Source organism: Olea europaea, chromosome 12 (assembly GCF_002742605.1).
Source record: "Olea europaea var. sylvestris chromosome 12, O_europaea_v1, whole genome shotgun sequence".
NCBI classification, from domain to species: Eukaryota; Viridiplantae; Streptophyta; class Magnoliopsida; order Lamiales; family Oleaceae; genus Olea; species Olea europaea.
In genome coordinates this window covers 5,516,242-5,533,523 of record NC_036248.1, presented here as the reverse complement: position 1 = coordinate 5,533,523, position 17,282 = coordinate 5,516,242, and the positions used below count along the sequence as shown (strand labels likewise).

At 35.6% G+C, this 17,282-nt stretch overlaps 3 protein-coding genes across 4 annotated transcripts; 2 read left to right on the top strand and 1 right to left on the bottom strand.

Annotated features, from left to right (window-relative positions):
• Window positions 1–2,571: 2,571 nt before the first annotated feature.
• Window positions 2,572–5,634, top strand: LOC111405330 (dihydropyrimidine dehydrogenase (NADP(+)), chloroplastic). The gene is made up of 7 exons (XM_023034158.1): window positions 2,572–3,012; window positions 3,109–3,375; window positions 3,459–3,629; window positions 4,362–4,474; window positions 4,558–4,744; window positions 5,110–5,219; window positions 5,310–5,634. The coding sequence occupies exons 1-7, from the start codon at window positions 2,722–2,724 to the stop codon at window positions 5,464–5,466; spliced, it is 1,296 nt and encodes a 431-aa protein (XP_022889926.1). The 5' UTR covers window positions 2,572–2,721; the 3' UTR covers window positions 5,467–5,634.
• Window positions 5,635–8,310: 2,676 nt separating this feature from the next.
• LOC111406937 (homeobox protein knotted-1-like 1) lies at window positions 8,311–9,609 on the top strand. The gene is made up of 4 exons (XM_023036294.1): window positions 8,311–8,620; window positions 8,755–8,853; window positions 9,219–9,342; window positions 9,482–9,609. The coding sequence occupies exons 1-4, from the start codon at window positions 8,477–8,479 to the stop codon at window positions 9,502–9,504; spliced, it is 390 nt and encodes a 129-aa protein (XP_022892062.1). The 5' UTR covers window positions 8,311–8,476; the 3' UTR covers window positions 9,505–9,609.
• Window positions 9,610–10,430: 821 nt separating this feature from the next.
• Window positions 10,431–17,276, bottom strand: LOC111405328 (protein transport protein Sec24-like CEF). Of its 2 annotated transcripts, XR_002704760.1 has the most exons (6): window positions 15,611–17,276; window positions 14,804–14,858; window positions 14,481–14,600; window positions 12,630–12,707; window positions 12,366–12,469; window positions 10,431–12,049 (listed from the first exon to the last, which is right to left on the bottom strand). XR_002704760.1 is itself a non-coding variant. In XM_023034156.1 (4 exons), exons 2-4 carry the CDS (start codon window positions 12,665–12,667, stop codon window positions 11,814–11,816), a joined length of 378 nt encoding a protein of 125 aa, XP_022889924.1. In that variant the 5' UTR covers window positions 12,668–12,707; window positions 13,097–13,515; the 3' UTR covers window positions 10,431–11,813. The 2 variants fall into 2 exon arrangements, 1 of the variants encoding a protein (XP_022889924.1); XM_023034156.1 differs by lacking the exons at window positions 14,481–14,600; window positions 14,804–14,858; window positions 15,611–17,276 and adding an exon at window positions 13,097–13,515.
• Between the last annotated feature and the right edge of the window lie 6 nt (window positions 17,277–17,282).

The following is a 17,282-nucleotide window of genomic DNA, read 5'->3' as shown; positions in this document are numbered from 1 at the left end:
CTAGGATTGAAGGGGGCTAATGAAAAGTTGCTCGTCAAAAGAAGATTGCGAGTATTTATAGTCTCTGCCTCTGCCTCCGCCTCCGCCTTATTAATGGTGTGGAAGCGGTCTATCAAATTCTTTGAATAGCAAGGGGGAATGGGCCAAGTTTGGCCAAAACCAAGTTGGCGAGTAAAAATTGGGGAGCATATATTTCTACCCCAGCCTTGGCATTGGTCCCAATCAAAATATCATGAAACAACTCCCTCCCGGTCAAAAATTGAATCCAAACAAACAAGAAAGTATTCGCATTATCTAGAGTGGATGGAGGTTGCACATAATCTGGGGTCAAAAAGGGAAGAAAAGGAAAGAAGGAAGGGATTGAATCCAAAGTATAAAAGAATGAAAAAAAATGTCCCTTCTGAACTTATTTTCAGGAGTCAGGGGCTCAATGGCTAGCCCGTAGCAGCTAACAGAAGGACTGGAAAAAGATGGAGCACCAAGCGATGGAAAATAAACTCTCAACCACATTTGAGCGAACCAAAGAGGCCCACTACCAGTAGGAGATGCACCATTCTTCAATTGGGATTGAAGAGAAGCCATGCCTCTATAGAGGGCAGCTAAAAAGAAAGAACATAAATTCAGAGGCCTACCACGCGTCAATTCGTGCGCTATGGGTAAATAGCTCAGGGAGAGCTTTATGCTTGGCACACACAAAATGTATTTACAAAGCCAAATCAGAAGAAAGGCCACTCGCTCAGTATGGAAAGGCTCAGCGCTCGAGTGGTTATGAAGGGTTTGCAGGATTGAATAAGACTTGGTGAGGCCTTTACAAATTTTAGGGCGACACCAGAAATCAAAATACCAGGGAAAATGGTATCGCCCAAAGGTGGCAGATTTACTAGGGACCCAAAATCCCTTAAGGTAATGGACATGGGATCAAGAGAAAAAACAAAAGTATTATACTCACAAGACCAAAAACTTAAAGCGATTAGAAAAAGTACTGGGTCAAAAATAAGGGGTTGAAGAGAGATTTCTAACAAATCAGAAATCCTAGTATTATCAAAAATTGCCTTAGTAGGACCATGGTCCACAAGGCGAGCATGCCATCTACGAAAAACGACATTAGATTTAGGCCAAGTGCGAATACCTCTTTCGCGAAGTGGCCCCAGCGGCAAAGAATTTAGAAACGGAGGGCCCTGAGTACAAGGGAACAGCTGACCGACCGTCGCTCGTTCGATGGCCTCGACATTGTTGAATGAAGGACCTAGATAGAACTCATTGAGTTCGACATTAGCCGGTGCAAGAAAGTTTGGAGTTACATATGGCCGAGTAAGGACTTTCTGAAAGTCTTCGAAACTGAAGGAGTCGCCAGACTGAGATTGTGAAGCAGCCATTAGGGACGAAATAGAGTTTTGCAGAGTTACGTAGCAGAGAAGCAAAGAGATGAACAGTATTATTACGAGAGAGGCGCGAAAAAATGAGGCGTGATTTAGTGGTGCAATGGAATAGCGTATTTGGGGGTTATAAGGGTTTACAAACGTTGCACCTTTTCAGGCTATGGAAGAAAACAATGATTGAAATTTTTGGGAATTTCGAATGTTGCTGGGAAACACAAAGTGAATGTGGCAAAAATTAATAATTGGTATTAATTCTGCCATATTGGAGGGTAATTGTTGACAAACAAAAAGTTCAGTCCAAGTCGAATAGCCCAAGGAATAAAGCCCAACTAGAAGATCCCCAAAAATCAAATAGCTCAAAGAACGAATCAATCAGGCAATACAGGATAAAGACCCAAATAGGGAAGCCCATGAACGCGGTAATACCATCGCCCAAGGTTGCAAGTCGCCCAAGATTTGAGCGAATGAATTGCCATGCAGTCGCCCAGAACTGTGACCCTGCTCTTGTCCAAACATTTGGATCGCCCAACATCTTAGCAAACGTAAGATGTTATGGTACAGTTAATAAAGCAGTTATTGGGTAGTCCTACCACGTCCCACGATTCAAAGAATTCAATTGAAGACGGTTGAACGACAAAAGTAATGGCAGCAGTTAAAGAAGGCAGTTTCATGACAAGTTGGCCACTACGAGGAAAGTGGACAGTTATAGAACGATCAAGCAGTTTTTAAGCGGTTGATCACGAAGAGATCATCCAAGGAGTATAAAAGGAAGAAAAGACATACAGCAAAAGGACCCCGAATCAAACACTCTCAAACAGAGAATATGTAACTTTCAATTTTTTAGTTTAGATTTAAACACTTCTTCTATAGTAATTCGTGTGCTTGCGCCCTTTGGAGGTATTCTGTTTTTACTTTCCAATTGTAAAGTCATCGCCAATAAAAACACCCTTTTTTGGAACTTTGTTTCAAGAGGTTTGTCCCTTACACAATCATCTGATCCCTTTTTAATTGTTAGCGACTAACCCGCGCGAAACAGTTACAAAATTGAAATATTGTATTAATGAGGTAACAATTGTGCTAAAAAAAAAGGCACCAAAATTCAAAGGCTTATCTTTGTATTGATTAGTTCGTATAAATCATCGATACGCTTACTACTAATTATAGAAAAGTCAAATACGGATTCCTATTTTAATAAGATAAGAATAAACAGAGCTGGAGATTCCTCTCCTATTATATTCTTTCCCAATAATTTTACCAATTCGATTTTCATATCTCAGATTCCAGATATTCATTTTTATCTTCATCTGCAAACTTCGAAATTTCACCAATTCGTGAAAGAAAAATGGTTTCTTTAGGATTTGCTCATCAGATCAAGATGGGGGCCGGTAGTAACTCGATGGTCGAGTTTCCGGTGACCCGGACGCCGCCTGGATGGCGGCGGAATTGTAAGAACAGAGTGAAATTTAGAATTTTGGCTTCGGAAAATCATGTTGGGGAACCTGATCTTAGTGTTACAGTAAACGGTTTGAAAATGTCCAATCCGTTTGTTATTGGATCGGGTCCTCCCGGAACCAATTACACCGTCATGAAGCGGGCATTTGATGAAGGTTGGGGCGCTGTCATCGCCAAAACGGTAATTCATTTAATTACATGTTTGGCAAGCTTAAATTGAACAATTCATTTGTAATTCACAAATGCAAAACTCTTGATCTTGTACCTTTACGTATAGGTATCACTGGATGCTGCAAAAGTTGTGAATGTGACTCCTCGATATGCAAAGTTACGAGCAGCAGGAGTAAACGGTTCGTTGAAAGGTCAAATTATCGGGTGGGAGAATATTGAACTTATAAGTGATCGGCCTTTAGAGACTATGTTGAAGGAATTCAAACAGCTGAAAGAAGAGTATCCGGACAGGATCCTTATTGCTTCAATCATGGAAGAGTATGATAAAGCTGCATGGCAGGAACTCATAGAACGAGTTGAGGAAACTGGAATTGTAAGCCATCTTATTTCTTGAGTTTCAAAACATTTCCCAATACCTAAATTTCGTTTGAATTCAATCTTGATTTGTTGGTATAGGATGCTATTGAAATCAACTTTTCATGCCCTCATGGTATGCCAGAGCGTAAAATGGGTGCTGCAGTTGGCCAAGATTGTGCACTGTTGGAGGAAGTCTGTGGCTGGATTAATGAAAAAGCCACGGTTCCAGTTTGGGCAAAGATGACTCCAAACATCACTGACATCACACAGGTTTGCTTTTTCTTCTAGCACACGAGAAGATTCATCCAATTTTATAACAAGTTTTAGGGAAATATATGATTTCATTCTGCATAATCTATGTAATCATATAATAGGCTAATCATATTTATATTTATTAATACATTATTGCAAACTTGTGGAAGCACACAGGTTGTATGTGCTAAATTTTGAATATTTCTGCATGCCGCCGTTGTTGGCTAAATTCTTGAATTTTGAACGATTGAGCTATGAGAAATAAGAAAATTGACAACTTGTGTTGATTGCAATAAATATTATCCTGTGTTGCTAGAACATTTATTGTACCTATAGTCGGATTCTTTAATCAGGATTCCTTGTATATGTTGTAGATGAGCAGTTACATAGTAATAGTTCTAAAAGCTTAAGCTCTTAAACAGGGCATGCGTGTATTTATTCAAAATTTTAATCTTCAACAGCCCTTCACATGATCATTTTTTCATTAAAAAGCTTGACACATGCCAAATTACCATAAATGAGTAGTAGTGAGACTTGAAATAAACTTCAACATGCCCTTTTCATTCATCTTTTCTTCAAAAATTTTGACACGTGCACACTGTTTATAAATGGGTGGTTGTGAGACTTGAACCTTCTTTTGATACCAAGTTGAATGACCTATTCCAACAGCTTGATCTTTTAGATAAGTTGGTTGTCTAGAACTTATCAACTTCTCACTCATGATTCAATTTTATTGCTGTTTTGTAATAGCCGGCTCGAGTGGCTCTTAGTACTGGATGCGAAGGGGTATCTGCAATCAATACAATCATGAGTGTCATGGGAATTGACCTTGACACCTTACGACCAGAGCCATGCGTAGAGGGGTAAATTCTTGGCTAAAAGGATGTAAGATTTTCGAGTGGATCTATTCAGATCTTCTTATGCTTCTTTTTTAACATCATTCCAGATACTCGACTCCTGGTGGCTATTCTTCAAAAGCTGTCCACCCTATTGCACTTGCAAAAGTGATGAGCATTGCGCAGATGATGAAAAAGGAATTTGGTGATAAAGACCGTTCGCTTTCTGGCATTGGAGGCGTAGAAACAGGTGGTGATGCTGCTGAGTTTATCCTTCTAGGGGCAAGTACAGTTCAGGTTGGACAACACACTGATTAGTTTTCTACTTGGTTTTTAATGTTGTTAGATCTGAAGCTGCATATTCTCTTGCTTTCACTATCATACGTATCACCAAAAAATTGCTTTCATGTTAATATAATAGCTTAACCTTAAAAGCCTGTTCACTTCTCACAAATTTCCTGTGAAAATGAGTTCCTTTTGAGTTTTCGAGTTTGAACATTATTCTCATGAAATTTCCTTTTCAGCTGTCGGCATTGTTGAATATGTGTTTTATAAAGTCTCCATATGCTGCATACTGAAGTTTCTGTTATTAGTCTGTTTCTATTTCTATTTCTCTCTCTTGTCATTAAAGAATTAATATGCGACATGAACCATAACTCTAGGTCTGCACGGGTGTTATGATGCACGGATATCCTCTTGTAAAGAAACTCTGCACGGAGCTGAAGGAATTCATGAAGAAGCACAATTTTTCGTCAATAGAAGATTTTAGAGGGTATGGATTCTATAAAAACTTTCGTACTAAATAACAAGAACTGCATTTTTGTAGTCTTATTTTTTGCATTTTCTTTATTTATACATCCAGGGCTTCGCTGGAGTACTTCACCACTCATATGGATTTGGTAAGAAGACAGCAAGAAGCTATTCGGGAAAGGAAGGCTGTGAAGAAGGGTTTGCAATCCGACAAAGACTGGACAGGAGATGGTTTTGTGAAGGAGACGGATAGCATGGTATCCAACTGATTCAGGATAAAAAAATATCATCTGTCATTTACTTCTGTAATAAAATAAAAATATCGGATTGAATTTAAGTTTAAAAACTAAATAATGGATTTCTTTGTTGTCTATGGTTGTATATAATAAAAGACCAAAATATTAATGTTGTTGAATATCACAGTTCTTGTTTTGGAAGTCGCTGGTAATTGAATGTTGGATTGAGAATATTTGATGAGCCTTAGAAAAGGTGAAAAGTTAAATAAAATCCCATGGAACCAGGATTTTTCCTGTTGGGGGTAAAAAATTTGAGGCGGCAAAATATACATAGTTTCTATATGGAATAGCTCATTTATACAGAATGATAAAGAGGCCATATATTGGGGGCAACCGGGCAATTGTGCTACAATGGGGTACACGTCCCTCACACAAGGAGGGTCGTGGGCCCTTCCCTCATGTGAGGGGCGGGAACGTCGGTGTACAAATAGCAATTTCGTATTGGGGGTGGGTGGAGAGTAATTCTATGAATCTGCTCGATAGATTTTTTTCCCCCTCTGCTCTGGCTGGCTCTATTTCTGCGTTTATGGTCATTCCATAGTTTAAAATCACTTTATTTAAAAGAAATAAACAGTGCATTTAACAACAAAAATTAGAGTGCTGAATTTATTAGTGGGCCGGGTCCTAATTGACGTGACATGAGAGTTCCCTTAAATATTAGCAAGAAGCGCCAAGAATTGTCAGAAGATTAGCACAATCAATAATGATTCACCATCGATGACCAAAGAAGCGACACTTCTAAATAAAATGCAAATGGTATATATATATATATATATATATATATTATTTTTTTATTTTCTATGTTATCTATGACTATCCCCCGACAATGCCTCTTTTAGAATTACATGATAATTATTTTTATAGTGGTCATGGAATGGATTTTTCAAACTATGTTACCATTTAAGATATTTGTCGTGAAAATATGGAAAATAAAGTATATTAAGGAACATGTTTTATGGTGGTTAAGAAATTAGTTATCGTGAAAAAGTTATAGAAGAATATATAAGATTTTTAAGGGACATGTTCCATGATGACTAGGGAACTAGTTATATTGAAAAAGTTATTGAAAACAACTATAAATTACCACATTTGCATGCTCTATAAGTATGCATTTGTCCTTTATTTGCAAGAATAAGATTGTATTTACCCCGTGAAATTAACAATATAGTCGGTATACTGATATCTCATTATATTATTATCTAACAAGTACACCATTATTGTATTTATGTCATCGACTTTTTCCCCCTATTCTAATAGTCGATCTTTCATCAATTGACATATCTTGTCACTAATGATGGCTACGTCCAAAAATCATTTTAAGAGACTGTAACATGAGTTATTTGTCCATCATATTTTTAAATATAAAAAGTAAAAAAGAAAATAAAATTGCGACTAAATATTTGCTCCTTCTTTTAAAGCACCTTGACAAAATTTTTGAAAGAAAGCTATCGTCCAGAATAATAATACGTGTTAATTGATAGAAGTTTAGCGATAAGAATGTAATAAAAATGTTGAGAATGTAAATACACTTGATAATATGTGGGTTCAGTGAGTCAATTTTTTTGTTTGATCCCCATTCTTTTGGAAAAAATCATTTTTCAATAGTGTTTTGATATCATTTCAACCACACATTTTTTAATAAAATAATATTACACGTAAATCTAAAAATTTTCCTTATTCTTTAGCCACATATTTCCCATCAATACACTATTCAAAAATTCATTATACCCCAAAAAATGGGGCTCAAACAAGGGCTTTACTTATATATAGAAAGTTTCTATTTATTTGATTTCCGAATATTATCTAGCTGTCAAGAAAAAATTTATTCTAATTTGATCTAATGAGAAGGTACAAATTCATCATGCATTGTCATGGACAAGTTAATGCAAGTACGTTATGAAAAGTGTATGTGAAACTCACAAGTATTTTGCAGCGGTGGGGAAATTTGCACTATGATCTCAAACTTACTGTTTAAGAACAGAAACAAGTCGGTAACATTATTCGGGAAAATTTATAATAAAAATGGGTTACGGATCCCAAGAAATAAAATAAGTTGGTAACAAACACACACATATATTATTATTTTTCAAGAAAGATAAGAAGATTGGCGCGCCAGCACGCGTGCGCACACACTATATATGTGTGTGTGTGTGTGTGTGTGAGCTCTCGGGGCATAGTCCAGTGGTGAAAAAAACAGAAATGAAGTTATCTTACGCCTTGCTGACAGTCGCAGTGTAGGGATTCGATTCCTGAGACATGGAATTTGATTCCTTGTAGGCGCAGTGTACATGTAACTCTTGTTCCCTGACCTGTTGGGGTACATTCAGCGATTTACCTCATTCACAAAACTTTAGGGACGGGACGATGGGGACCTTCAAGGTTGGGGTTCAACCTCCATTTTTTTTCTTTTTTAATATATATATTTGTGGTGTAGAAGAGATGTAAAGACAATGTGCATTGATTAGCACAAGTACTCTTCAATAACAGTAGAGAATTTGTATAATTGAAAGGATTCAAAAGAGAAGAGACCGACGATGGATTTTGTGTACTACAGAATCCCAATTTCTAAGAAACCTATGAAATGTTCCTTTCGAGTGTAAAAAGCCCACTGCCCACTGAATTCTATACACTGTTTCTGGCTTATATAATAAATCACCGGGGCCACTCACTTGTATCCAAACAAATGGATGGGAGCCATAAAGCACTTTGCTCCCAACTTAAACTATTTCGTGTAAAAGTTAACAAGTGCACACTTCATTCAGTATCAAAATTTGACATAAAAACCACGACTTCTGTTAATATTTGATGCTAAACTCAGGATTGCTCTGATATCGTTTTAAAAAAAGTATTTATATCTAAAGTAGTTCAACAGTAATATCATGCTTACTGCGATGCAGGTGACAAACGTTCACTCATTATATATAATGTTACCTTATATGGTAAAATTTATGTGGAGCGTGAAAGTTGACAAGCGTTGGAGAATATGGAAAGAAAAGCGGTTGAGCATAAGCAAGAAGAAAAAGAATACTCCATTTCAGTCAAAGAAGATGATGAGATTCTTAAGAAGAAAATTTCTTGCCATTCTTTGTATGGCCTCTTGCTTGACTCTCACTTGGACTGCTTAAAGGTCTCTTTCTCTTTCTCTCGATTTCATAGTTTGAACGATGAGATTATTGGGCATGTTTCTTGATTTTTGAAATCATGACATGAGAATAATCATCGTAATATTTGCCACTTTTTCATGTAAAAACTTGTTTGCAGATGTGTTTAGGTAATGAAGAAATTCGTTGCGTTGACACAAAGGAAGGTGCTAGCCACTCGTGCAGCTCGGCCGATCAACTGGAGTTGGACCAGTTTATGGTAAGTTCTCAAGTGTATTACTCATTCAATACAAAGAATTATGAGGGCTGTGAATTTTTGTTTAGAGAAACTATAAATACGAATGTGACACGCTTGTTAGTCCCTCGACTCATTTCAAAATGTTTTGGTAGTTATCGCAGTTTATTTCATTTCAAATAGTCCCTAAGATTCGCCTATCGTTTCGATTTTATCAGAGTTAAATTCCATCGAGTTTTCTAAACGTAATGTAGGCGTAGATGAGCACGCGAGTGTCACGTTATATACATAGACCATGCGAGTGTAAAGGGTAAATGCTCGTTTTTTTTTCAACCTTTAGTTAGTAACATAAGATGTAGAATTTTATTTATAATCATAACCTGATGCAGGAAGCATATTGCAATACTCTGAAGAAGCTAAAAGAAGCAATGGAAGAACCTCAAAAGGAATCAATGGAGTTCGTCAATTATATGCATTCTCAACTCAAGGAGCTCACTGATCACAAATCTGCTAGTAATAACATTCAGAATTTCTCTAATATTTATTATTATTTTGATATAATAATTTATGCAATTTTTAAATAATGATGTCTAATTAACTAATTAGCACTGTAATAAGACATTGATGCACTTTAAACCTACTCTTTTTGTAGGAGACATCCCAGAAGTTGGTTGACGTTTAATAATTTGGCGATGGATACCTTGTACTAGATGCCGTTGATGTGTTTGGCGTGTTTAGTACTGAACAATATTAAATAAGAAATAAAATTTATTTCGCTCATATTATAATTATGTACTGTTCATTATTGCTTGCACCCAATATATATTTGACTCATTCAAGTTTAACCATGTTTTCACTATTTCATCTAACTTTTTTCAAAAGCATATATGAATGCATCTAATATTGTATTATACATAACGTACACTGCAGGCTTGCTTGATATAGCTACTTTTTGCTTAAAAAAATTGATCAAACTTCATTTTTAAACTGGCATTTCATTTAACCCACAACTTTTATCCATTTTTTAACCACACATTTCATGAACCCACTAACTTGTATCGACTCTATTTGCTAAAAATTTACATCAGACAGACACTAAAGTCTAACATTGCAACAATAAGAGTGGCCTTTGGGAAAAAAATAATAATAATTCTAATTTTACTTGTACTTGACAGCATTAAATATCGATGGATATTATGAAAACTATTTAACAATCAAACTTTCCCACCATAATTCTGCAAGGCATCTCTATAGGGCTATAGTACACACTAAAGCAAAAATCCGCAATATTCCATCTTGAAATCCTGTGTGGCCATCCTCTTAAGGTAGTCAGAATTGTAAACAAAATCGATCTAATGTATAATGATCTAATGTATAATTTTCAAGGCATCTTTCTTTGAATAAGTTGATGGATATGTACTAGAAACTCGACGTATGAAAGCCCACTTGGAGTCTTGTCCTCTACCATGTAGGAGAAAAAGGTTGTCCCTGAAACAGCAAAAGTCTCGGATTACAGAAAACCACAGCAAACTAAAAAATACTGTAATAATAATCCAAAAATTTGTCCGACATCAGGTCAACTCCATGCTTCGTTTTGCTTCTTTTTTTTTCCCTCATATTTTTCCTCGGTTTGGATAGTTTAAATAGGTTTCCATTCGCTAACCTGATGGATCTCCTTTTCTGCACAATTTTAAGCTGCGGTTCGAGGGGAAAAAAATTACTGGTAGAAAAACAATTACTTTATTCAGTGAAGTAGTCCTGGTCATTTTCAAAGAACAACATTTTCATAACGTAGGTAGGAACATCTTTGACGCCTTATCTACTTGATAAGGTTCAGCTTCTGTGACAATAAATTATCATATTGCTGCAGTACATACTGCAAAGGGAAAATTTGGAAATTAAGGCATTTTCCCTAAGTACTACGGTGACGATTAAGTGGGAATACCATTGTTGAACATCTAAGTTCCTAAAAAATACTCTTTAGGCAGAGAAGTTCCCCAGATAACTTGCAAGGCAAAGGAACATGTTTGCATGTTATTCCCAAATGATATCAACATCATTTAAGTAGTTTAAAGATGCCTAGTACGTCAAGAAAAATAAAAAATGTTCAACCATGAATGTGTGTCAGAATACTCTGGATTGACAGAGCTACCAACATAAATTAAACAATCTTCACCATTGGGAAATGAGGGAATCACCCAGCTCCTGACAATTCAGCATTAAGATAGAAAACAAGGGATACGTCAAGAACACTTATAACGAGCAACATGAACAAATTCATACCTTCTCATCAAGGTTGTGAATAGCTCTCATCCTAAGGTATACCAATGGGATTGTCAAAGGAGTAGATAAATTGGAAACATAATTGATCCAAAATGACCTATCATCAATTCTTCCATCAGAATCCCAAAATGGGGAATATACCAGAATCCCAAAATGGGGAATATACCAGAAGACACGACTCTCTGCTGTGCATAAAATCAAGTCTAATTATAATTACATAGGCAAAAAATTGGAGTAATAATTTCTTAGAAACCATATGAAAACCCTAGTCAAAGAAAAATAATGCACGTCCAACAGTCACAGAATTTGCTATTTAGTATGGCTCTAATTATACAAAAATTCTAGGAATTCAAATATATAAAAATTTAGGAAACCAAAGTTCACTTTCTATATACGCAGCTTCAATAACAAAACTTGAGGATTCAATTGACTTACCTACAAGTAGTCTCATCTGTTATTAATGGGCGAAGTGGCCTCCTTTTTGTTCTTTTAGATGACACAAGGTGCCATCATTGAAGCACAAACAAGATAATAATTATAGAAGAATTTTTGTTCCTCCACTAAGAGAATTTGACAGATAACTGGAATTGCATTAACACAAGCAAAGTCCTGTCTAAAAATGACAAGAGTAGGTAATTGGAACTGCCGAACTGCATGAGCCAACATGATTAAATATTTGGTAGGAGCGACTGCAGCAAAGGTCAGAGTCCAGAGAGATAAATGCATGGTGTACAGTCAATACGTACAAATTTCGAAGCAACATGAGATATACCAAGGGTGTACAAAGGTAACAATTTAAGTGCCTCAGGAAGAATAAGCTGTCCAGGTGCAGAAGCTGACGCGCAGAACTTGCGATATAAATGCAGAATGTTGATGCAAAGGTTTTTTGCTTGCTCTGTGGCTTGTGGGAGTGGAGTTGAAGGAACTTCTCCGGTCACTGTCACATGAGAAAAAGCAGGGCATTGGAGTTAGAATGCTACAAAGAGTACTGCTAGAAATTGTTGACCGAATTTCTATAAAATAAAAACAAGGTCAAACAGCATACATGAGGTATTATTTGCAAGTAACATGTCAAACATGATAATGTCAAAATCATTTAATTACATATGCATTCACATATGTTTAGCAAAGTTATAAGCTTAGCCAAACATGATAATAGCAAGGAGAAATTTTTGTTATATTCTATATATATACATATATATATATATATATATATTGAAGCAACTGCCCCAATAAACATAGATGGAAATTACCTTGCTTCAAGATACAAGGAGATAGGGTATCTAGGTCAGCAAACCGAAACAAATTACTCAGAGTGGTGGTATAAGGCAGAGACAAGGTTGAGACCTGGATTCTTCTTTGGCCGTATACATTGGTGTAAAGAAGAGCACATTACAAAACACGTACAGAAAGTCACTCGGTGTTTGTTTTTATAAACAAGATGAAAACAGGCACAAAAAATCATGAAAAAAACATTTTCCATAATCAACATGGGATTCAGATAATGAAAAATATACCTGGAAAGCACATTCTGACCAATCCTACAATTTATCATCGTGTTTTAGGGTTACCATCATTGTTTTGTCACAGTCAATCTGCACAAGTGAAGCTTCGTTTGAAAAGGAAAACAACCTTTGGGAAACAAATAAGCAATAGCAAGAAAGAATTAAAAAAATAAAATAAAATAAAATAAAGTAGCAGTTAGAGATATTGGGTGGCAGATATTGATCCACGTCAAACTTCAGAACTCATAAGTATCATTAATTTCCTTACTCTAAGTGACCACTAGGACTAAAGGAATTGAATAATCATCAGCACATGATCAAAATTCCAATTTGTGCCATGAATTATAGGAAGAACTGATTATAGAAAAGAAAGAAATTCTGAGATCCAAAAAAGTTTACAGAACCAAGAAGCGTATTTTTTTTGCCCTAAATAAACAATGAGAATATTGATGGACACAGAAAGCATTGTTGAAAAGCACCTATTTAAAAGAATATATGAAGTAATGAGGACTGGCTGGAGCTTGCACTTCGGCAGTTTCAATTGGCATTAATTTACAAATCTGTTACAATTTTATCACTTGTTTGGCAGTTGATAGCTAGTGGATAATCTGTTTTATAGCATTTCAACCCCGCAATCAGAAGAAACAAATTATGTCATCAACAAAATATAAACACAGGAAAGAGTAACCAAATTTCATGTTTGTTTATATAAATGTTTGGATCATTTTCAAGGAAGTAACAATATATTCTTGACTCACAGGGAGAAAACGTTACAACAGAGATCACCTAGAGAAGAAATGCCCAAGCCAGGACTGAAAAATAGGTTTCCCGTAATTAATATTTTTTATAACGGCCTGGGTGCACATAATTGCGCTCTTACTTCTCCCAAAATGGAGGAAAATCATTCTCAGAAGTTCTTGCGTCTCACATGCCAACATACAGTACTTAAGTCACTTTCTCTAAGCAACACTAGTTACAACTTGCAAGAGATTTCTCAAATCTCCAAACATGAACACGAATTTTGAATTATTTTGCTCTCAGTGGCTCTTGTCAATCCCATGATCTTACAGACATAAGACATCCATTGAAAAATTCCCATGTACACCAACATGTGTTGACGCAATTTATATTTTGAATAAAGCATCTCAGAATTTGAAAGAATGACATTTTAAAACAGATTTCACAAGGTACAACTAACTACGTTACCAGATATTTTTGCAAAAATTTTATTGTCATTCCGTAAGATACAAATGCTCATCCTATTATTGCTCTTTAACATGTAGGATACAAGAAGCTAAGCACCATTCCCAGTAAACCTGGGTCAGCTGTCAGCTAATTTATTTATTTATTATTATTATTATTATTATTATTTTTTGGCCACCTCATTTGACAACATTATCAGATATTCACTCAAGAATTTAGCTTCTCACAAATAATATCGGTAGATGAATTCGTTCGCTAAATATGAATACCTATTCTACAGTTGCCCTTTAAATCTACATTAATAACAAGCAAGAATTTATTCTCAAAAGATTTGTGGTCCTCCTTTCAAACATCTCTGTTCCGTTGAGCGCTAAATCTATCCAAGGATCCAAAAGAAAGCAATTTTTTGTAATCACATCAGGTCATTTTCCCATATATTATCCAATTTAAGATTAACTTTGTTTTCTAAAATTCCAGTATCAAAGTTCGACAAATGACTCCTGGAACTCATATACAGCTGAAACCACATCTATGACCAATGTACTTAATGGAAGAAAAACTGTATACATATTAAATCAATCACATATCATCAGCCTAATGGATAAATGGGAATACATAGATGAAATGCCACATAGATGAGGAAACCAAGTAAGAACTCACAGGAAGATCAGCTATAACTTGGCTAATTGTGCTGCAAGTTGCTGCAGTTGCGTCTGTTTGTATGGCATTCATGGATACATCAATAAGGAAGAAATATACAGAAGGCATTGGATCTTAGACCTGAAAATAATTTACAAATTCAAAAGATAGCACCATCACACAAGAATGAAAAAAAAAAAAATATACAGGATCAAGATCAATAATATTTACTCATGAGAAGAATGTTCAGTTAATCTCAACCCAACTAAATCTCAGACTAAAGTAAAAAAGTGTACAGTCCATCAACCAACCCAACAAGAGGTGTTACATGATGGGAAATGTACCCTTTTAATCTGTCTTCCACTAGATTCTAGGGTCCGAAGACTGCCATTAGTTGATCTGTGCAATGCAAACATCGAAAGGAAATCAGGTTGGACAAAAACTTAGTGAATAGTTTTTGGAAACAAGTTAGATGCATGTGTGCCCTAACAACACACAGGGTAATTACCTAGCAACTAGACCTCAACAAAAACTTCAAATGCAAGTGTACTTGTGCACCAGAAAGTCCAGACTTAATTTCAGAATTCGCCAGTGAAGTTTAAAGACCGGGACCAAAGTGAGTCAAACTTATTTACTTGCCAAATGACTCAACAAATTTAAACCAAATGATCAGTCACGTGATTAGGGATTCTGGGATAATTGACGTTCCTTGAAGTGGTCACTTTAATTTTTATCATTTATCTCTCCACTTTCTATATGAAATAATAAAATATAAAGAGGAAGGACTAATTGCTTATAAAAAAGCACAATTTGTTACTGGAAGAATCTGATTTCACAATGATGATAGACATCCCATCCTCAGGAACTGAATTGCAAATTTGGAGGTTAGTAGAGGTACAATGTGCAAAGTTCATGACAGACAAATTTTATAGTAGATAGCAGGTACAAAAAGTGCAAGGAATCTCAAACAATCTATAACATCCCAACATGTAAAATACCTATCCTAATTTGTTAGAGTTGCTTCCCAAGTCTAGGGAATAAAATAACTACTGAAGTAAGAGGTTTTATCTCGGGAGTCAGTATCAATGACCTTAACCCCATAAAAATCTCTTGAAAAATGCAAATCTATGCCCATCCTAGATGTTGCTCACCATATATTCCTTAGAAGCTACAAACTCAACAGTCCCTCTGCACAGCTCAGGCCTTTCATCAGCATCTCTACGCTTGCCATCTGGACCTAAGTTGCAGTGATCACGTGGAGTTTCATCCATGGTTCGGGAAAGGGATCCCTTGAATATTGGGTAGCTGTTGTTAAATCAAGTCGAATACTATACGAAATGGGTGGAGTAACCGAAAATATAGCTAGAAGGGCTATTTCAATAGCAGCATTCAAAATGCCTATACGAACTCAATTCATTATTTCATGATAAAATGTAGAACCAACAGAAATGAATCTTGGGGATGAAAGTTTCTTTTTTTGGACAAAAAATATTCATTTTTTTCTTCATCCTTTGCATTGGAAGAATAGACTAAAAAATTGATTTGATTCAACCTCAGACTCATTTAAATGTAGCAGATAACAGCGGGGCTCGAGAATTGATGTGTATTCGAATCATAGGAGCTAGCAATCGTCGATATGCTCATATTGGTGACGTTATTGTTGCTGTGATCAAAGAAGCAGTACCAAATATGCCCCTAGAAAAATCAAAAGTAGTTAGAGCTATAATTGTTCATACTTGTAAAGAACTTAAACGTGACAGCGGTATGATAATACGATATGATGACAATGCTGCAGTTGTAATTGATCAAGAAGGAAATCCAAAAGGAACTAGAATTTTTGGTGCGATCCCCTGGGAATTGAGACAATTAAATTTTACTAAAATAGTTTCATTTAACATATAATAATAAGAAAAGTAAAAAACTTATTTTATATATACGAAATATAGAACCCATTGTAAAAAAAAATGAGTATTTTTCGGAAATACTCGCTACAAGGGGGTCTTTTTTTTCTGTTTTAAGAAAAAGAAAATCTTATGGATCATTGTACATTTCAATTTGAATTAGGGATTCCGTGTACAACTATAAGTGATCCTTACTTCGTTTATCCGAGTGATCCACAAACGATGAAAATTTCTTTTTTGCTTATCCCTATCCGGATGAACCGAAACCAAAACTCTTATTTTCTGTTGAGTAATAGTTCGAGTAAGTCTTGAATGAGCCCCTCGAAAGCTTGAGGCAAATAAACGAATTTTTGTTCTACGTCTCCGAGCTATATATCCGCGTTTAATTTTGGTCATTGAATAAATGAAACTTTGACAAATAACTAATTGATTTCCTTTCTTTCAGTTATTCTTTTTCCCTTTCCAGGTCTATTAATAACCAAACGGATTTTGCCAATGCATAAAAAAAAAAATTCCAATGGCTTTGGCTACTATAACCTTCCCGACCATGATTTTTTCATTTTTTTAGGTATTTCACTGCGAAATACGAAAGAAATAAGAAATTTTATTCTTCTAAGTCCCAAGAAAGATAAATTGAATCATAAAAAATTTGGAGCGTGAAGCACAATTAGATCCATTGTTTGGGGGGATTCACATTACTATTATCAATTAGAATAATTTATGGTTGGCCAGGTTGGACTAAAAAATGAAGTATCCAGGCTCCGTTTAGAAAAAACCCAATTGGTAATATATCTATGATTACTACTTGTATCATAAATGATTCCTGTTTGGTATTTGTAAAGAGATCCTATTTGTCAAGCGAGGGAATCTCCAACTAAATACTTGGTGAAAGGTATGAAATGAATTGAAAAAAAAAAAAAAA